The 23,100-nt window shown below is 35.1% G+C and overlaps 1 protein-coding gene across 1 annotated transcript; it reads left to right on the top strand.

Annotated features, from left to right (window-relative positions):
• The first annotated feature begins 20,836 nt into the window (after positions 1-20,836).
• LOC116189639 lies at positions 20,837-22,215 on the top strand. Its single transcript, XM_031519394.1, has one exon. The coding sequence runs from the start codon at positions 20,945-20,947 to the stop codon at positions 21,866-21,868; it is 924 nt and encodes a 307-aa protein (XP_031375254.1). The 5' UTR covers positions 20,837-20,944; the 3' UTR covers positions 21,869-22,215.
• The last annotated feature ends 885 nt before the right edge of the window (positions 22,216-23,100 follow it).

The following is a 23,100-nucleotide window of genomic DNA, read 5'->3' on the forward strand; positions in this document are numbered from 1 at the left end:
TCAGACTGAGTGGTAAAACTCTCTCAATCATGAATTTTTTCCATTAACTTGACTTAAACTCGAAATCTTATTTTAAGAGAAAAAACGTGGGATCACCTTTACCAATTCACTTTGGAATAAAACATTTTCATATAAAATTGTGAGACCATTTCTGTTTTTTTTTTTTTGGTTCTTCTCCATATATACGAACTATTACTCGGATAGTGATCTAATCCAATTTACTTCTAAAAAATTATGGATCCTTTTAGGAATTATCCCTTGTGTCTTGTGTTTGTATCTCATCATATCAACATTTTACTACGCGAATCCCACCCAAAATAATAATAATAATAATAATAATAATCTGATACACTTATAGAGAATCGAACATTCTTTAAAGGAATCAGAGAAAACTCCCGTTAATTCTTCTCTCACGAGGTAAACATTAAACCCCACCTTGAAAGGTGGAGAAAAGTTTTGCCGGGCCTTGCACGTCAAGGTGTTAGATATTGTTTTACAGTTGAGCATTAGGAGAGGAGGCACTTATCTCCGTTTGGAAACAAAGTTTGATTTTAGAATTATGATTTTGATTTTAACTCTACCCACTACATAACAAAAACACGCGTTTCCCAAGTCAAATTTATAATACAATCTCATTTGTCCTTTTCCACAATCAAAATCAAAATCAAAATCAAACTCTAAAACCAAACGCACCCACTAGTTTTAGAAAATTCTACCGTGCTCTCTTCCTTTTCTTTTTTGTATCTTTCCACTCTAATGACCCAAAAAAAAATATATGTTTTCATTGTAATGAGAAATAAAAATGTGAGACATATGTCCCATACAATAAGGTGGGCGCGTCTTTATCTGCCGTTTTTTGCGACGGGCAATGAGCTCACGGAAACTATTTATTCTGGCCCAAGGTTTTCAGAGCCTCCAGACTTCATTTCATATAAATAAATTATGAAGACGAACATATATGGTTAAATTCGAAACGTTGTCTTAAAATTTTTCACTATGATAACAACGTTATATTGGCTCTAATTAGCCATATATTTGATATGGCTTGACAAATGGTCCGCAAAAAAAAAATGATATGGTTTATAACTTATTAGTTTTTGACCCGTGTGATGCACATGATTTTTATTACAAATATAAATATATTTATTTAATTTAAACTTATTTATTTTTAGTTAAATTTCAAAAATTTCTCAAACGATTTCTCTTTTTTGTATAGCATGTAATAATTATATAAGAATGTTTTAAAGAATTACGATTAATTCATATATTACTACTATACTGGAGAAGGATGATACTAGCATAACTTTTTTCATGATTATCATTTTTTCGATTCAGTCAAATAGTAGTAACCCTGAGATTTAAGGATAACTTTGTACATATGTAAACTCTTATACTGTTATATAAAGCTATTGTCAAATTGCCCATAAATTCTCCATTTAGACTATTCATAATTAATTCACGTCAATTTCGAATTGGATAATGATTTTTTTTACTTTATGTTTTAGAATTTATATACTTAGATAATCTTAATGGCTACGTATATATGTTCAAAACAAATAATACGATCACTTGTACCAATGATTATTAAAAATAATAGGGTGCGACCTTGTAGTTCACCAAAAAAATAATTACCAAAGTGCTTGTATATATATATATATATTTTTTTCAGAACATATATATTTATTTTATTATTTTATATTTATTTATTTGATTAAAATTTTATTAATGTGAATTAATTATATATATGTTTACAATTGCGCCACCATTTAATGTATTTTTGTATTCAACTTAATATATATATATATATATATATATATATATTGGGATTGATGGGCTGTTAATTAGTACAGATTGTTTCATCCGCGTGTTGCACGAAATTATTATTCAACTATAAATTTTATATTATTTTATACGTAGATTATTATATAATAATTTCACTATATTGTGTATAAAATAAATTAATATGGATTATTAATGTTTTATTTTTTTCTTTTTGAGATTTTTTTTTTTCGGTGCAACTTTTTGAGAATTTTCAATGTTTAATTAATGTGGTGGTCTAATTAGCGTAGTGGGTTGATAAATATCAACCGTGTAATTAATGTAAGCGTTTAATTAATGTCATGGGATATGTGAAGGGTCAGGCCATGAGGAACTAATGGTTTGAAGATTGGAGCGACGACAATAATCTTCCCTCTCTATTTTGCTATTATCTATTATATATATTGATTATAAAGCGGTTGATTGGAACTGTGAAAGTATTGATATGCCCATCCTTTGTTATAATTTTTCATTTGAATCCTGGGCGCAGTGAGATCGTGGGAAATAATTACCTTGAACGCAGCACGTTGATGTACATGTCTAGTTGGACCAGACCTGGAAGGAACATAGTCTAGTGCTTGAACTTGAGATACCTGGACCAGTATCGTAAAAGGGGAAAAAAAAGAGGTAAGGTGACAAATCAACCGTTCATTATCCTTGCAAAAAAATCTATAGAGATTGACCATAACATCGAAGTGCTGCCGCGTAGTTACACGGCTTGAGCTAAGATAATATAACAAGTTTAGCTCGTAGTTATAATATGTTACTGGAAAATAGAAGATGAGCTTAGCCTGAAATGTTAACCCTTTGTGAACATCACCTGGACAGTACAGATAAAATAGAAATCAGGATCTTGTCTTTTCGCAAATAGATGAGAGATAATATACATATTTTTAAATAATCGAATAATAAATCGGTAAAATCTTCCGTACGTCAATTTGGAGGAATTATTGATAGGCACTATTAACAAGTGGCCACAAAATTACAACATTTATTTATTAATATGTGGATATTATATATATATATATATATTATGAATTAAATGGATTGTATGTACGTACGAAGAGAAGAGAGCAAGGCGACTCTCCACTTCCCAAGGTTTGCATGAATGAATGAAGCTCCATCCCGCAGACATGGGGCTTCTATACCAAATTTGTTTTTCTATTTTTTTCCCATTCTTATTGAATATAAAAATAAATTAATTAATTATTTTCGGACAGGTCATGGTGGTAATAGACATATTTTTTCGGTGCGTACCCGGTATCTACAAGTTCAATGTGATCTGACTAATCCAGTCGGGAGATCGAGTAATAAATATTATTCTCCCTCCTAACAAGTACGATTCCCGATATTCGAACTTGTATTCTCCTCTTCTCCTTATGGGGATGAACTGCTTACCACTCAACCAACACTTTTGTTAGTAGTAATAGACATATTTGGACGGTTTGATTTTTCATTCCATCTGCATTCTTCGAGCTCCTATCTATCGTTTGATGTCGTTTCAAGATCAAACCGAGCATTATTTGAACTTGATTAAGTGGTTTTTTTAGCTTGATAAAAAGCTTAACGACCCATCTCATCGTTTCATCAAGTTTATCTTATAAGGTATTGTCTCACCTTTTTTCCTTTGACTGATATATTTAATAGATTGTGTTTAAGTCAATACTACTGATTACATCGAAATCGAGATTTCGATCTTTGAGTTTCGTGTGATCTCAAGCTTTGGGTTATTAAGATTACAAAGCGTTTTTCCTTCTTTATTTTTTTTTTCTATTTTACGTTTGTGATTAAAAATATTGGGCCAATGAGGCTTTTTTCACTTAATTAATATAATAACAAGAAACTAATCATCATTTTAATTTTAATTTTGTTAGGATGTCGAGAAAGTAATCTATTTGCAGAAGGCGTTAATTACAACCGTAATAACCTACTTCTTCGCGCATTTCAATGACGACTATGGGATTAATAATTTATCGGAATTCTTCCCCTCTCTTGCTTCTCAAATTTCCTAAATTTTAATCTTATCTCACGTCCTCCGATGCAACAATCAAATTAAAAACATAAAATATCCCTCTGAAAATATCAAAAAATAATGAAAAAAGTCCTTCCTCCTTGATTTAATTATTATTCCAATAAAATATAAAAAAATAGTAAAGATAGCGGCAACGTAAATATATTTAAATGGGACCAATATTATATTTCCAATGATTGGAGTGAAGCTACAGGCAGCCGGATAATTAATTTAATCCCAGTAAAAAAATAAAATAAAAAGTCAAAATAAAATAAAATATATATTTTCTCAACCGGTTAAGTAAAGTCATTTCTTAAATAAGTTGATTAAACTCGTATCTTTTTAGAGAAATTCTTCACTTCCCCCCAAAAAATTCGGATGATAAAAACAAATAAAATAGAGATTTCAACAGGTCCTTGGGGGGTTGGTCGATCATCATTAATTTCCTGGCTCCCGGCTTAACCGGCCCTTGGTCGGGTTCACATAACCGATTGTTGAACCGTCCATCAAATTTTTAATCTATGTTTGTACGAAAGAAATTTACCAGAAGCATTTTAATAAATAATTTTCTAAAATTATTCCAATTAGCTGTCTCCTCGCGTTAAGGCACCGTTGAATGTTTAATTATTCTTTCTTCTCATGACACCGCTTGTTATCGCACCATTGAAATTATGAGATCTGATGGATAACGGTTAAGAAGGGCCAGACTACTAGAAAAAAAAATGAGTAGAGGATTGCTTCATCGCCGAATATTCTTTGATGCATTCATGTCAAAATCGACTTAAATCTCATAATACGAAGTCGTATGCAGCACCATGGTCCTATTATTAAATTACGTGAAATGTTATGGAAATTTAATATTATGAAAAGATACATGCAAGTGTTGATGTAAGCTCCACCGTCATGGCCACGGAGATATGTACAGTAAAACCCCCAAGAAAAGAAAAGGAAAAAAAAAAGACCCAAAAATACATTCTTTTAATAAGAAACTACTGATTGGCTGCAAACTCTTAGCCAACTAATGAGCCACTTCTCTATTTTTTTTTTCTTATTTTTCTTATACCTTATTTATTGGGCTAATTTGTACGGAAATATTAATGAATTTTCTACTAATTGCTAGCTGTTTTTCAATAATACGACAGCATTTACTGGCAAGATGTTTATTTTTATGCCTTTTCTTCTCGGGCCAAAAGTACATATGTTTGTGTGTATGTTTGTTTTCGTAGGCATTTTCCATGCATGTGTACTATCCACAATTTATAGCACAACGCAAAACACGATCCGTTTGGAGGTTTCATCGGTTTGAGCCTTCAAAATGTGAATCCACAAATTAATAGTTTTTTTCCTCTTTTGGTACAAATAATTTTTTAGGATGGATCTGAGTTCATGGTATAAGCCATTGACTCAGACCAAAAAATCATGATTTCGATCTTTATCGGTGAGATTTTATAGGCCCAGACTTAAAAACCTCCCTTAAGACCGACTATATGTAAATATATATATATATATATATAAGAAATGTACATGCATATTATCTTATCAATTTATTTGGGGCCTCATCCCTCTCTAGAAATACATTCCAATTCCAATTCCAACCGCCACAGTCAAAGCTAGGATGGCCAGCTATAAATCTTTGAGATATGACGGTCCCCACAAAACTCCTATCTGGGAAAAGAAATCAAATGATCTTTCAAATTGGTCAAGGCTAGAATTTTCTATAAAAAGAGGATGATAATTTATAAATTCGAAGGCGAATAAGTAATTCATTGTATCAGTGTATCTGATAGATGTTGTGTTCATTCGTCTCATAAAATTAGATCAGCTGAGATTTCTTATAGTAGGCTAGTAAACAAGACGTTGATTCATTCGTTGCACTTGTCAGCATTGTCTCCTAGAGTTGCAGATCCCCAAATCAAAATGTGAAACTCGTGCGTACGTCATGATGCAAATAATATAAGCGTGTTATATATATAATGTGATTGAGAAGGCGCACGGGAGCGTACGTCCATGAAAGGTTCGCGTACATATAGGTTGGGAGAGTACGAAGAAATAAACTGGACGATAATGCAAATATGGACGGTGCGATTAGATGATTCGATCGGGGAGGCAGTGAAGTGTGAGAAGACACTGAAAGAAAAAAAGGGAAGTCAGAAAAGATCTGCAGCTTCTCAGCTAAAATTTAAATTCAGCATTTATTGAGGAAATCTATGTTATACTGAAGAGATCATAGACTGACAGAGAGTGGAGCAACCAGAAAGCAATTATTGGGGAGATATTGCTAGGAAGGTGAATGATAAAATTAAGAAAAAAAAATCTTTGCCAAAAAAATTAAGTTAAAAAATATAAGATTTTCTATAAATTAATTGTATGATATATTTTCGGTTCATACCCTCGTTATCAAAAAATCTAATGGACTCTGACTAATCTAGTTTGGTCCGGGTTAAGGGGTAAATTTTATATCCCAATTAAGGATTTTCTTCATTCATAAAATTCGAAATCGACATCTTATTTAATGGAAACAAACATGGAACCACTTAATTCGACCTTTAATGATTTGTATGATATATTTTACAATGTGGAGGCCGGGTATCCAGATATATTATACCCGATGGAGATCTCAAAGGTCTGCATCTATGTGGTTAAAAGAAAATGATCAACTGTGGGTTGATTCAAACGGTTCGGCGTTTATTTTCTGTAAGATTCTGGATTTGAGTCTTGTAAATAGAGAAAATTCATGCTGTGATAACTTTATCGTTTAGTGGGCCTACCTAACTCAAACCAAATTAATACCGGGGCTCGATACTTTCGGATGTCAGGATAAACACGGAAAAAAAAATATGGGACAAATAAGTCCGACTATACACATATAATAGACTATATTCTAGTGCAGACCTCCACCACACTCTCTTTTTTTCTTTTTCTTTTTTATGAAACTATATAGTATATACACACTTGAGTTACCTACATAATTCTAAAAGGGATAACTAGACATTGATCTCGATGAAAAGCTTTGCTGGACAGATCGCATGCGAAGCATTCGCGGGCCATGTAAGAGTCCCATAAGGATGACGCCCCTCAAAGGTCTGCGTATACCAAGGAAGTAATGCCTATTTCTTGTTCATTGGGTTGTATTAACATAATGAAGCTTAATCTCCATGTAATATTACCTTAAACAAGCAACTTGGGCTACTTTGAAGAAATCAAAGGCATCTCTTGTTGCTCAAGGATTCTTAAATAATCTTGTTAATGACCAAGCCATTTAATCATTGGCGGATGATCTGCAGAACAAGTTTACATTAACCCAAGTAGCTCGAGACCATGCGGTTCTTAATTTAACCCGTTCAAGGGAGAGAAAGAAAAACAAAGGAAAAAAAAAAGAGAGATTTGTTCGAAGATCTTCCATCTTATTTTTTATTTCCTATAAAAGAAAATTTTGACCTATGTAACCTAATACCCAATCATGTTAGCCCTGAACAACTCATCAGTTGAGCACTTTGGCAGCCAAATGAGTGAATCTGATTGCAAATTGCAAAATTTAATTACTACTTGAGATTAATATAAAACTAAGACAATTTGTAAGTCAACTAAAAAATGACCACATATTGTGTATATGCTTACTATTTTGTGTTTTATTTCTTTATTCCATTACCAAGAAAGGGAAGCGGCTGGTGTGCCTTTTGGGTGTAGAAAAGAATTTCTTTTTTTCTTGATATGGGAATGGAATTTTATTGGGGAAGATGGCAAAATTCATTCCATATATAGTTCTTTTTATTTTAGAAATAAAATAAAAAAATAAATATTGGGCAGTCAAAGATCAACTGAATATATATTGTTCAAATTTCACGGCTGACCCGGCACTAGGAGAGTTCGCTTGTGTCATTTTCGATCAAATTAAGCAGCATCCACAACCTATATATAGACCGACACTAATTTTCAATTGGTTGTGTGCGACTTGCCTTGAACAAGAAGTGCTTCCAAATTTTCAATGAATTTTGAATGCTTGCGATGCAGTTGGTCGATTACACTACACCTCATGAATTTTTTTTCTCCAATTACAATTAGTATTCATGAGTCTGGTGCAATGAAATAATAATCTTAATAACTAATAAAAATAAATGAAAACTAGCACCGTACAACACTTTTTTTTATGCTGCAACACAAAATCAAATCATTTCCTTGTACAACACTAAAAAAAAAGTTCACCGCACAACATGTAGTCCATATTCCGTCAAGAAAATGGCGGGAATGTTGATGGGCAACTTATTTGGGGGCAGTTTTGCAACAAATAAGAATTTAAGGGCATAAACAAAGAAAATACAAACTAAAATTGAAAAAAAAAAAGAGAGGAAAGGCTTGGGGGCGCCCTCGCTGACCTCCCACCCCTCGATTGGGGCCGTAGGTGTGATCAGGTTGCCGGCGAGGCCATCCCCACCGCATCCTCCAGTGACCGAATTTTGCCTTTTCTTTTTAAATTTTCAAATTTTATTTTTTTTATTTTTGTTCCTAAGGTCTTATTAGTTACAAAATTTCCCCCAAACAAGCTATCACATCAGCATTTCGTCCATTCCCGTCATTTTTTTGACGGAATTAGCACGGAATGTTATGCTGTGAAAAAAATAAAATTTTCGTGCTGTATGGGAAAATGCTTTGAATTTATTCTGCAGTATAAAAAAATAAAAATAAAAAACTTGTTATACAGTGCTATATTTCCCTAAAAAGAAATTAATAGTTTCATTATTAAAATTGATCCTGAAATTTCTTTGCATCATCCTCTTTCTAATACCTCATGATTTACTTTTGTCGTTTATGGCTGATCAGTTCTTCTTCTAATTATTTGACACGTTTTGATTTAACATATATTCCATTAATTAATTTTAGAAAAAGTATGTATCTATGGGCTATATGGCTACACTGTTCATCAGGCTTGCAAATTGCAAAGGCCGGCCGGCCGTGAGCACGATGTCGTGTTTTGTCCTTTTATCGGATTCCATTGCAGAGGTATTGATGTTTGTTTTTCTGAGCAATCATGAGCAATCATTGTGCCAGTTAATTACTGCCACGTAACTTTCACTGTTGTATTCAATCTTCTGCAGCGCACCTATCATTATCTAATAATATTTGGCTAGTAAGTATATACATATAGCTAGGTGTATACATACAGGAACTATCAAAAAAAAAATGTACATATACAGGGATGGACGTATGGGAGCAGATCAATCGGACACAGTTTCAATTTTCAATGAAGCCACTGGTTTAACGTAACTAAATACTTGTCCGCTTGGAGTATCACATATTTCCTTGATTTGGATAATGCGATATTTTATTGAACTGATCTGACACGTTAATTTTTCTATTGAAGAAAAAAAGGAAAAATTCAACATCTAATGGTCTAGTGATACATGTATCTTTATCATGTCCAAACTAAGACCTCAAGATAGGACATTTTGACAATTACTACGTCGTCGTCGAGTTACCATATACATGAGAAAGAATATATATATATATAACACCCCTCCCTTCTCCTTTCTCTATTGCATTTTCTTATGAACTATTCGATATGAACCTTGATATTCATAAATCCAATTGGACCCCAACTAATTAAATCGAGCCGGATCGGCCGACTCAGAGATAAAACTTTCCCAACATGAATTTTCTGCATTGACAAGGGCTCAAACTTGTGACTTTGTTTAAGCGGAACAAATGTCGAATCGTTTGAATCAATTTATATTAGTTCTTATGAACTATTCTTTTAGAACGTATTTACTGTTTATCTGGTATTAGATCAACGTATACACACAAGAAGAATTTAATTATCATGAAGAACATATATAGGAAAGATCATCAGCAACTTTACGGACGAAAAAAGATGCTTTTGTCTCTATTCTTCTGTTCATTTTGCAAAAATAACAGTAATCGGTGGAAAGTCGAACTACCCTATGAAGACACTGATCACTTTAAATAGCTGCCCCCAATTATATATCAATTTCTTAATTTTTAATGCATTCCCTTGATTAATTTTTTAGTAAACTAGATCAGAACAAGTGATCATGCGACACGTAATAATAAAAACTAAAAAAAGAACCTTGCTATTCTGAACATTTTCTTTTGTTTTCTGGTGGACACCATAATATATTGAAATCTACATAGATTTATATTTATGTATATTTATATATGTAGAATGGCTGTATATCTGTATGACAACAGTTTCAACATATCACGTTAAGTATAGGCTGGCTTGGAGTATCTCATATTTCCTTGATTTTCTTTCGGCGTGAACCTGGTATTCAGAAGCCCAATCAGATCCCGACTAATTTAGGCGAATCAAATAGGCCTACTAAAAGGTAAAGTACTTTTATCGTGGATTTTCTGCATTCATAAGGACTCGAACTCGATACCTTATTTAAGCAGAATAAGCGTCGAACCGCTCAAACCAAAAAAGGAATCCGTGTGACATGCATCCCTTGATTAAATGTAATAACTCATTCACGGTTTTAGCTCTCTTAATAAAAATCAGTCTTATTATCTCACCACAGTTTATTAAGCTCGGCATATGTACCTTTATCTTTTATAAGGATCCTCTTACTAGTAAAGGACAAGTCCAACAAACGAGAGTCAAATCAACATCCGGCGTTCTACCGATACGTTAATAGTATCTTTATCCCGTTCTGCTACATGGTCGAGTTATGAATATGATATACAAAAGATAGACTCCACATATATATATATATATATATATATATATATATATAACCCTCTCTCTTCTTTTATTGCATTTTCTTATGTATTACCATTTTAGAGCGTATTTACTATTAATCAGGTATTAGATCTTACACACGAAGAATTTAATTATCATGAGGAACATGTATAGGACAGATCATCAGCAACTTTAAGAACGAAAAAATATGCTTTTTCTCTATTTGTTGTTCATTTTGCGAAAACAATTAATTACAGTAATCGACGGAAGGTGGAGTGGAACTACATGAAAATTAGCTCACTTTAAATAGGTGCCCCCAATTATGTATCGTTTTCTTAATTTTTAATTCATTCCCTGAATTAATTTTTTCCGGTTACAATAGAGGCCTGTTGATCTAGTACAATGAATCAGAAATCCTAATAACTAATAAATGGGCACAGATAGTCCTACTTGATATCGAACCTGAAACCTTTTAGTCACCAAGTGTATCACTGCACTACACTCCCTTTGGATTTCGTTAATTAATTTTTAATAAAGCTAGATCAGAACAAATGATCATGCGACAGGAATAACACGAAAAGGAAAAAAGAACCTTAATTTAAATTTATATGTATGTATATAATTTTGTTTTGTATAAGACAACAGTTCCAACATATCAGGTTACATATAGGCTGGCCAATTGCGTGACATCCCTCGTGTCATTAAATTTTAATGCAACAAGAAAAAGACCAAAACCCATGTTTATTTTTTATGATTAAATCATAATTTGACATTAATATTTGCATTATTTATGCGTTTAATTTGGGTTTTACATCTTAATTGTGTAAGACCCAGTCCTGTACTTGGCACGACAGCGAGGAAGCAATCTAAACATCATCCTAATATTTTGCTGGATAAGACCTAGCAAAAAAAATATTTTGCTTGATAAGCATCATCACAAGTTTTTAAATTGTAAATCAAACAAATGCCTTTTGTTTTCTTGCAATTATGTCGATCGACAGCGATTCATAATTTATTAACCTATCTGATGATCGAGATTTCTTTTTCCTTGATGTGTACTTCTGATGGATTGGGTTAATTATACGCTTATGCATATCTCGCTCGTATAATCATTTTAGGATGATTTTGATCACATAATTTGCATTATATTGATACCTCCGGGCCGGTAATGACTGTAGATTAGCTTTATTATTATTATTATTCAACTGGGGTTACTTCAATTATACTTATATTCAGATAACTTGTCCGAGAATTAGCTCATTCTTTCTGTTAGAAAGGAAATGGGACACAGTAAACGTCATTGATGAAAGCCGAACCAATTACTTCTTGATCCCAAATGAACTACGAGGAACACTACATTATAAACTATCATCTGAATAAAATTCAAGAATAAATACTCCTGACAAAAAGTACGAAATACTCAGACATACATTTTGCAATTTATCTTTATAAATAAATTAAAACTTAAAATTAAGAAGATATTTACGTGCTGCAGGGGACAAAACAGTGGAATTATGTTTTATAAAATTGTTAAATCGTTGTGCCCGATCGACATGGCTCTTTTATACAATTGAAAATGTTTCGATCTACAGTTGGTGCAATTGTAATTTTTATTAAAAAAAAAAGTGACCACCTGCTGTCCACAATAATTTTTATTAATAAAATTTAATCAATGCATAAATGTTAGTGAACTTGAATTTTAGAGAAGCTCTAATCCGTAAGAGGTGAATTGTTTCCGTAGGTTTCCGCCTTTGTTTTTTTTCCCCAATAAAATATGACCAAAAAACAATATCTTCTACGGTTTTTGCTTTTTTTTAAAAAAAAATATTTATTGAATTTCTTAAGAGATTATTTTCGGATTATTTAAGGCAAATGGTCGGTGGGTTTGTCCCCAAAACCAGAGGGGTTTCTTTAATCAGCGGCGCCAGACAATATAAAACCGATATAACATTAAAATATTTTAATTTATTTTATTCATCAATAAATTATTGTTTAGGTTAAAATTTTGCAAGTCACAGCCATTCCTCCGGTGAGTGAAAGCTACGTACGGAAGCAAATTTAATCAATCATATGGCACGCTCTATACTCCACAGTTAGAAGTCTCTAACCTGAATCGGTTCGGACTCGGATCATCTAGCTCTATATGGGATCGATTCCGCTCAGATCATTGAGGATGTATTTGGTCACAAAAGAATTATTCGATTTCACTTTCCACTGCTACATAAAACTCAGTTAGATTTAAATATTGCAAGGGAGTTCGGTTGCTCACTCATTTTGCCGTATTTTGTGGTGTTCATCAGCCGTCCAACAAATCTAATATACGGTAACCAACAAGAGGTTGATTCGGATATAGTAAGAGTGAGTTCATCTCCATACAATCTCGAAATCAAATTTTCAAAGACTATGGTGAATAATTTTTGTTATAATATTAGACTCTTTTATAAATAAAAAAGGAAAAATAACGTCATATATCACAACATTTACATATTATCTTAGTTTTATCCCAATATCGATTTTTTTCTAAGATATCATAACGTTAATAGTTTGGTTTCAAATCCATCCCATCATAAAACTTCCATCCATTTTTGACAGAAAATGTTTACTTGGAGAGCGTGTGGGTACCGATATAAAGGAAAAATTACACCATATATTCCAACATTTTTGTTACTTCTCAGTTTTATCGTAACTTTTTGATGCTCTCTCAATTTTATCCTAACATTTCGATAGTTTCTCAGTTTTATCCCAATTTTTTACTGTTTTCTCAATATTATCCCAACATGTTTGGACAAATTTGAGAAATTATGAAAAGATTGGGATAAATTTGAGAAAAAATAAAAAAAAGTTGGGATAAAATTTAGAAAATATTAAGTTGGGATACGTTGAGCAATTAACGCGTCACGTCAGCGTTTTCCGTTAAAAATGGACAGAATGCTTACGGCGGGATAGATTTGACACCAAATCACTAACATTATAATACCTCAGAAAAAAGATCGACTTTAGAATAAAACTAAGATAACATGTAAATGTTGTGATATATTGTGCAATTTTCTCATAAAAAAATAAACTCAGCATAGATGACTTGATTGAACCAGTATGAGGAGAGCCAAGTTGAGCTCTTAACTCGGGGAACCTGATCGTTTACACCTAAAAAAAAGAAAAAAAAACTAATAAATAGTACTAAGGTGCAAGATTTTCAAATGTGTTATAATTTGGTTGTCCAAAAGGAGTGATCTTAATTTGTTTTAGCTGACCATAGTACTATGGGTACTATATATATGTGGCTTTTTTTTTTAGCTGAATACTATACATGTTTTCTTGGGGATGCAACTAGGCGGTAAAAAGAAGAAATATAAATTTGGTGCAATTATAATTAATTATTTATAAAAAGGAAATAAAATCAAGTTTGAACAATACATGTTTTCTTGGCCATACAACTAGGCGGGAAAAAAAAAGAAATATAAATTTGGTGCAATTATAATTAATTATTTATAGAAAGGAAATAAAATGAAGTTTGACAATGCCCCAATCCAATTAACAAGGGGCACTGTTTTTTAATCATATATTCTATCGTCCTTAGTCAATTACCACACATTTGGATTGCAAAACAATTCGTGTAATGTCCAAATTTCAATTATAACATATCAAATGTGATGATAACTAATTATAATCACCATATAGTACATGATTCGTTTATGCATGCATCCCATTAGTCATTATTGTACTATACATATATATATATATATATACATATCATTCGAACTATAATCGAATTAATTAAAGTACATATCATCACTCCTTAACAACCTAAATCGCTTCGAAGTGATGAGAGGAAATAAAGAGATTACAATGATTTAACTCGTATTATATCATTATATTCTTAAGTTACACAATAATTACATTATATGTTTATAAGATATTGCTGCTTTAGACATAATAATATAATCAGACGCCAATTATAGACTTCTAAGTTGACTAGACATAATTATGAGGTTCGAGCAAGAATGAAGCATTATTATCAAATTCATTCAAAAGATAACAAGAAATTATCGAATCATATCATTGCAAACGAGGGTAAAAGAAAGAAGAAGAAGGAAATGCCGCGCAGGAAATTCAAACAGTTTCATATCTGACATTCTTTTTTTCTCTCACAGTTTCACATCCCACGATTAAGAAATGCTTTCTATTTTTCGACTCGCATAATTCGATGTGAATTTGATATTAAACCTCTGAAGTATCAGAACCCTCCATACAAGATTTTTTTTATTCGAATAATTAAGACTTCCCTCACAATCCGTGAAACAAAATTTATTCCGATTATGAAAGAGTTTCTGTGAAGTCGTGCAGGGTCCGTACTTTTTGTTTTTCTTTTTCAGGTGAATTGGGGCTTTACTTTGGACAGAGAATTTGATTTTCATTATTGAGATTTTTAATGATTTTGTTGTTTAATTATGTGAAAAAGTGGAAGTAATGAATAGTAGAGATAAAGTAATAATTATATTGTTGAATTGTAGAAAAAGTAATGAATAGTTAAGAGAATTTAGTATTAAAATTTGAATTAAATGATTAAAAATTTGAAAAAAAAATAGAAAAGTAATAATTGTGTTGTTGAATTGAAAATAAGTGGAGTTAAAGTGAAGTAAAGTTAAAATCATGTTGTAAAACCAAACAAGTTATTCATGTTTCTCGTTCAACTGACTTTACTAAGATGTTAATAGAGGAGTACCGGTAATTCCAACGAATATCGAACCTGGAACGGTGGCTTGCACCACAGCGCTACATACATTGATAACTGAAAAGATTTTAGTTTGATTCTTAGCAATGGCATTTCTTTGGACCCAATTATTTCTCCTTCCTTGGTCATCTGCGAGGCCCATGGGCCGTCCTGTAACACACGAAAACAGGGACTGGAGGGGATAATTCGTGACATATCTTGGGCTGGTAAACAGATGCCAGGCTGAGCCCAACCCATCAGGCCCATCTCAATTTTTATTAAAAAGCCATTTAGAGGAACCAATGGCCAACTGAGACTGGCCTCGAGGCTAAATCAAAGCCCAGGAGAGAGGCTTTGAGAATGTCCAAGATTTTGAAACGACCTGATTCGGGTTGGAATCGAGTCGGGATGGACTGTTTCGACTTCGGTCGGCCGTGCCAGGTCAGTTCCAAGTTGCGTCTGCGAAACTCGTGATAGAGCCAACCACCATGGTCCCGACTCTATTATGGGCCAAGTGATGGCCGCCATGGCGGTAGCGCTGTATTGAAGAACAATTGAATGGTTAACCCCTCTGCACGGGGCTGTCCTGAGCTGATCCAATCACGTCGTATGCATCGGGCCAGCCAAATTCATGCGAGTTACTCCGATAATCTCCGACAAGGTTTGAGCCCAAGATTTTTTAGAGAGGAACAAGTTTCCTTACTGATCTAAAACTAAGAAAAATAATCTATAAGAACATAATGCTCCATTTGGTTTCGCAGTTAAAATCACAAAAATTTTAACTTTAACTTTAACTCAACATATTACACAATCATTTGTCTTTTTCCACAATCAAAATCAAAGTTATTTTTAATTCTGAAACCAAACGCACAATAAAACTTTGCATACTTTTGAGGAGCATAATGGCTATCGATACGAAAGCTTTTCGTACTTTTGCAAAAAAATTTAATTTTACATTATTTCGATAATTTATTTTTATTTGTACATGTATTTTATTTTATTAGACAATGTAAAAATTAAAAATAAATATATTATTTTCCGTAAAAAAGGAAATCAAAATGATCGGTCCTATTATCTTTACATTTTGTGTTTGATCCCATCATTACCTTTCTTATTAAAAAAAATGAATAATAGAACGTGATAGATCGAGACAAGACTGAAAGTTTTGATTTTTTTAAGTAATTTACCGTAACATTTATTTTTTTTAATCTGTCATATTCTATATAAGAAAATAACAAATATCTTTTAGAAATTACAACATAAAATTTCATTAGTAAATTAACGAGATAAAAAAATAGAGAATATAAAGCCCATATATGAATTGGAAAAATAATGTTGCATGCCCGTGGGGCACAATCAGCAACATACTAATTTTAATTATAAAAAAGAAAAGGTAAGTTTGAAAGATATGCACATTAAAACTCGTTATCTATAGATGAAAGTTTCATCCGACAACTTGCGTTATTCTATCTGAATATGTGATGCAGACACGACCAAGTATACTTTGAGGTATACAATCGCTCAAGAGACTTGATTTCAGCACGTTTAAACACCTTAATCATCAGTTGTATCTACTGTCGTAAATGCGATTATTTGCTAGTTCGGCCCGACTTAGCCGATGGAGGCTTCTTGCCCCCCTGTTAATGAGCTGGCTCCGCTCCTGATCGGAGGGATCCACGGGAATTGAAGACAGGCATGCAGAGCACCATCTATCTATCTATCTATTAAAGTGAGCAAAGTGGCCAAGTTGATGCGACCAAGTTTAGGGCAGGCACGCAGGCACGCCTGACAAGAGTTGGCTGATCGGACATACCAAAAGGGGAAAGCCTCCATTGACAAAAGAAGGGAGTCGCTGATTGCCCCAGATTGGAAGGGCCGCCCGTATGGGAGTCGTCCCAGAGCCAGCTTTACAACTCATCACAGCAGCCAAAGAAACTGAACTAAAATTTATCGAATATAAATATTTAATAAAAAATAAAAATAATTGATAAAATAATGTCAAAAATTCATGATGATCGGTAAAAATTTACTCATTAGTAGTGAGTTAATTGAACTTTCAAATATAAGGTGTTGTATGGCAAAAAATGCAGGAAAATTGAGGGAAAAGTTGTAATTTTAAAAAAAATGAAGAAATGAAAAAGATAAAGTGAAAACAAAATAAAAGATTAATTTTTATTGAGATGTGCCGTATCTTTATCATTCACCATAAAGATCTAGAGTGGCCCCATGGGACTTAACATAATAACATTATTTTAGCCTCTCCGATTTGGAATCAAACGGTATTTAATATTGTATATCATGCGATATCGTGTTTTTTGGACACTAGCATTAGCTGTAGTACATTTTTTTCACTACACTATTCGTGGTAAATTTTCTTCTTAAGATATGCGATTATTGGCGGTTATGATTCATTATCCTACCAATATGAAAAGAGGCCGAGGTTAAATCACTGTCATGAACCTATTAATAAATTAAATTACCAATTGAAATTTCTTAACAAATCAAGATATGATGAGAATCACGCCTTACGTTCATATGCTTTTTCAACGCACGTTTTAAAACCCGGCTTGATGTCTCATTCATCATCCAATATATCTTATCTAGTCGATGATAGGTGAAAATATCCGGAATCATGCTCTCCTAGGATGAATATTTTAATTCTCGGGCACTAGGAAAACGTTGATATGGATTACGGCCTCCCCAAATTTTAATCTCTATACTAAGACGTGGTTTAATTAATTATCCCATATATTAATCTCTATACTAGGACATGGTTTAATTAATTATGAGGTTATCCAATTTGTACATTTGAGATCGGGGTAGTACAATCCACATTTATACTTTCTCTGGTCAACATAATAATAATTAATTTCGAGCAAAAAAATTAATGACAATTATTAATGATAAGAAATCGATGATATTCCCTCTATCATATCCCTCACCCTTCCCCGGCTCCAAGAGGCAACCCCACAAAAATATACTATAATGTAATGAATAAATCTCCTCCTATCCAATAAGCCGCTGGGCCCCCCAAAAATTGACCCTTAGAGTTGCCACGTGGCCGTGGTCCCACGTTATCAGGCAAATCGCCTTAATCCACGTCAAAAGAAGTACTAAGTACATCAACTACAAGAAAAAATTCATCATCGACTGTGATCGCGGGGACCTTCTATGGTCGAGGCATTTGCCCCTTCTGTAAGCCGTTGGATCAGCTTCTTTATCTCGCTTTAATTTGTCATGGATACGGTGATTTATCGTTTATGATCATCGATACTCCAACGACCGTGATCGATACGATAATTTGCCATCAATACTGCAACTACAAGAAATAGAATTCATCCTCGACCGTGATCGAGGGGAGCTTCTATGGTCGAGGCATCTGCCCCTTCCATAAGCCGTTGGATCAGCTTCTTTATCTTGCTTTAATTTGTCATCGATATGGTGATTTATCGTTTATGGTCATCGATACTGCAACTACAAGAAAATTCATCCTCGACTGTGATCGCGGGGAGCTTCTATGGTCAAGGCATCTGCCCCTTCCGTAAGCCGTTGGATCAGCTTCTTTATCTCGCTTTAATTTGTCATCGATACGGTGATTTATCGTTTATGATCATTGATACTGCAATAACCGTGATCGATACAGTAGTTTGCCATTGATACTGCAACTACAAGAAATAGAATTCATCCTCAACCGTGATCGAGGGGAGCTTTTATGGTCGAGGCATCTACCCCTTCCGTAAGCCGTTGGATCAGCTTCTTTATCTTGCTTTAATTTGTCATCGATATGGTGATTTATCGTTTATGGTCATCAATACTGCAACGACCGTAATCGATACGGTGGTTTGCCATCGATACTGCAACTACAAGAAAATTCATCCTCGACTGTGATCGCGGGGAGCTTCTATGGTCAAGGCATCTACCCCTTCCGTAAGCTGTTGGATCAGCTTCTTTATCTTGCTTTAATTTGTCATCGATACGGTGATTTATCGTTTATGATCATCGATACTGCAACGATCGTGATCGATACGGTAGTTTGCCATCGATACTGCAACTACAAGAAATAGAATTCATCCTCAACCGTGATCGAGGGGAGCTTCTATGGTCGAGGCATCTGCCCCTTCCATAAGCCGTTGGATCAGCTTCTTTATCTTGCTTTAATTTGTCATTGATGATTTATCGTTTATGGTCATCAGTACTGCAACGATCGTGATCAATACTGCAACTACAAGAAAATTCATCCTTGACTGTGATCGCGGGGAGCTTCTATGGTCGAGACATCTGCCCCTTCCATAAGCCGTTGGATCAGCTTTTTTATCTCGCTTTAATTTGTCATTGATACAGTGGTTTATCGTTTATGTCAAGAAGAGGGACATCATATGCTATCAAAGGATTTTTAGAAATTGTGAGCTCCTATTAGTCATTGAAGTCAAGTAAGCGCTATTCATCAGCTCGCTCGCCGGTCTCATTCGTTGTACGTTTGGTATTTTATATTAATGGTGCGTTTTCGGCCTTATCCGTCCATTGTCTTTCCTTGCTCACACGCCGTAGAACGAAAAAGATGAAAAGGAAATCATCCTCTTTGAACTTTTGCTTTATGTGCTTGATTGTGGAAAGATAGACAGCAAATTCGAATTTCTATAATCTAGTCAGTTTGGTTTATATTATATTCTATGAAGAAAAGACTTTGATAAAAGGTCAAGTATAAATGATGCACCCTCTCACGTGATAATTTAAAAATTTTAAATTTAAATATTAAGAAAAATTTATATAAGCTCATTTATTATGGATTTTATTTCTTTATATTGAGCTCATAGGTATGAGCTTATTATATTACAAAAAAAGGACTTTAATAATGGTGTAATCGGTAATTTTTCGATAAATATTATAAAATTACTCATACAGATGTGATCACAAATTACTTTAGAGTTTAGGTTTTTTTTTTTTTGGGGATAAGTAAGTTTAGGACCCTTATATTAACTTATAGTCGGATTTCCACACCAATATTAGATGACCATGCACCTTGACCCTTACATTAACTTATATTAATTTGATGTCGTAACCGAAGTATCTTTAGCATATGCGCTACGTCCCGACTATCGCTCCAGAAATCTATACAAATGGTTTCCGCGAAACATCTTATGTCGCTGCGCCATAACAGGCATCTGACATCCCTCTGTAACATTAAATTAAAGTATAAAAGTACTGCAATTTGTTTCGATTATATACTGAGAATGATACTCGAAATTAACCTGTTAAACCATGATATGTCTCGCCTCACGGGCAGTGAACGGCCGCCCGACAACAAATGTCACATTATATTCCATAATTTGTTGATAAAGGGAGTACAACTTCTCGAATAAACCAGGTACGTCCCGCCCCAACCACCCTCCCATGAGGCGGATCCCGCCAGCATATCCTCTCCCACAATCCCGATCCGCTCTCCCTTCCATTTTATATATTAAAATAATCTCCTCCATCATAATCAATTTTCTTTTTTTTCAAAAACCACTTTCCCGAATATTCCCAAAATAATTCCCCCTTCACTTTCCCGTCTCCCCAAACGCCCCCTTGAATTATTATCCTTTATAAGCCTCTCTCCTATCCTTCCCCATTCTCCACATCACACCTCTCCTCTCCGCTCTTATACGAAGGCGACAACGGCATAGTAAAGCAGTGGCGCAGAAGCGCTTTCCGATAGGCCGATTCCGAAATGGCTGTCAACGTTAGGGCGAGGAGAGTCAGTGACCTGTTCGGCAGCGAGGCAAAGGCCCGGCTTGTCGGAGGTGGAGGGGGCCGCGATCCCCGCCACCTCAGCTACGCCAGCAGCGGGAGCGAGCACGAGGCCGAGTGCGACTCCCCGTGCCTGTCCGAGCTCGTGTACGGCTTCCTCGAGGACGACGATGACTCGGCGTCAGGGGCCGGGGCGTCCCCGGACTACGACTCGGACTCTGACCGGGCCGACTTGGTCGCCGACTGTACGGACGAGGTCGAGGGCGTCGTCCGGCAGGCCTTATCCGGCAATGTGGACTCCTACGGGAGGCTGCTCCACGGGCACGTGCTGGCGGCGGCGGAGGCGTTCAAGTGCCTGAGATCGGACAAGGCTCTCTTCCGGCGGAGGGTTATGATCGCCCTGCGGGAGATCGGACACAATGCGGCGATCTGCAAGACGAGGTGGTCCGCCTCCGGCGGACTCAACGCCGGCAACCACGAGTTCGTCGACGTGATCCAACCCGCCGGATGGCCGTCCGGGCTTCCGCGGCAGCTGGAGCAGGAGCAGATCCGGTACCTGGTCGACGTGGACTTCGCCGGCGAGTTCGAGGTCGCCCGGCCGACGGATCAGTACTCCAAGCTCCTAAACCTCCTACCTAGGGTCTTCGTCGGACGGGGCGACGACCTGAAGCGGATAGCGCGGGCGATGTCCGCTGCCGCCAAGCGGTCGCTCAAGAGCCGGGGCCTCTCCCTCCCGCCCTGGAAGAAGAACCGGTACATGCAGAACAAGTGGCTCGGCCCGTACCGCCGGACGGTGAACCCAACCCCTGCGGGTTCCTTGACACCAGCGGTGTCTTCCGTCAAGTGCCGGGCGGTCGGCTTCGACGACGCGATCAACGGCCCCATGTCCGTACGAACGAGATAAAACGCGGAGCCGGTGGGCTAAACATAAAAAATAAGATAACTTATCCGAAAATCTTTTCGGGATTTGTTTTGAATTATTAATAGATCTGGGGGCTCTTTTGTAAATAAAAATAATGAGATAGGATTATATACAATAGAGTAGTGCTTTTACGCGGCAAATGAACGTCGGGTCGGGGGGTGTTGGCGGCGGACAGTAAGGGCCCGATCACGTGTGACGCGGAAGCTAGTGTGACCGTTGTGCCCTAATATAAGTACTGATCACAGTCGACGTTTTTTCTCAAATTTTTTCGCATTATTCTTTCGATGAGATTAAAATTGGAACATGAAGATCTGCGATCGGGTGTCAAATCTTCATTTGTAACACGAGCGTGCATCAACCAATTGTAGTGTCAAGAATAGTGTTCCAAACTCTAATCCAACTAGTAGATCATATTTTGGTATGTGGTAGATCATAGGTTGTTCAGGGATAAAATATATTTTTTCTATCTCGTTTAAGAAGATGTGATTTCTGCAAGACTTCATATTATTTTTTTAGAGCATCAAACGAAATTTATGAATTTAAGAGAGGATAGATAGAAAAGGAAAAATACTATGAAAAGTCCCAGAATCTAATTCAAAATTTTTTGGTACTATTGTATCAAATCTCATTTTTCTTATTTTCGTAAGAGTTTAATAATTAATAGAAAGGCGAAAGATCTTGGAAATGAAAAAAGGATTATTATCCATTCTTCTTTGGAACACTGTAGACTAATAATGTTGGATACATGAATAACGAACTAAGGATGTGGTTGAGGGGAAAACCGCACCTTAAAAATTTTGATGTTCTAATGAATTTTACGTGATACTTTATTTAATCTTTATAGATTACTCATTATGTCTTTTACTCGAATAACTTTCATTTTTATTTTCCACTCTATTCAAATTTTAAATTGACTCCGCTATTCGAAACAGCGAAACGATACCCGTAACTTATTTGGACTATGGGTGATCTATTCCAGATACTTTGTTTTTTTTTCATGATACTCGGATTCTACTATATAAGGGACATGTTCTAAGATTTTGAAACCGGATCCTACCTTATTGAATCATGAAATCGGAATCTACTCGGAACTTATGTTATACCACATGTTCCGTATACCCGGTGGAACATGTAATTTTTATTTTGTTCCGGGTATCCGGTGCTTGCCAGTTGGTCTACAGAGCCAAGAAATGTTACTGCAGCTACTACCTGTG

This window comes from Punica granatum, chromosome 8, assembly GCF_007655135.1.
Source record: "Punica granatum isolate Tunisia-2019 chromosome 8, ASM765513v2, whole genome shotgun sequence".
Classification (NCBI taxonomy): domain Eukaryota; kingdom Viridiplantae; phylum Streptophyta; class Magnoliopsida; order Myrtales; family Lythraceae; genus Punica; species Punica granatum.

Coding starts and splice junctions, on each gene's coding strand:
- LOC116189639 (XM_031519394.1), top strand. CDS start 20,945: ATGGCTGTCAACGTTAGGGCGAGGAGAGTCAGTGACCTGTTCGGCAGC.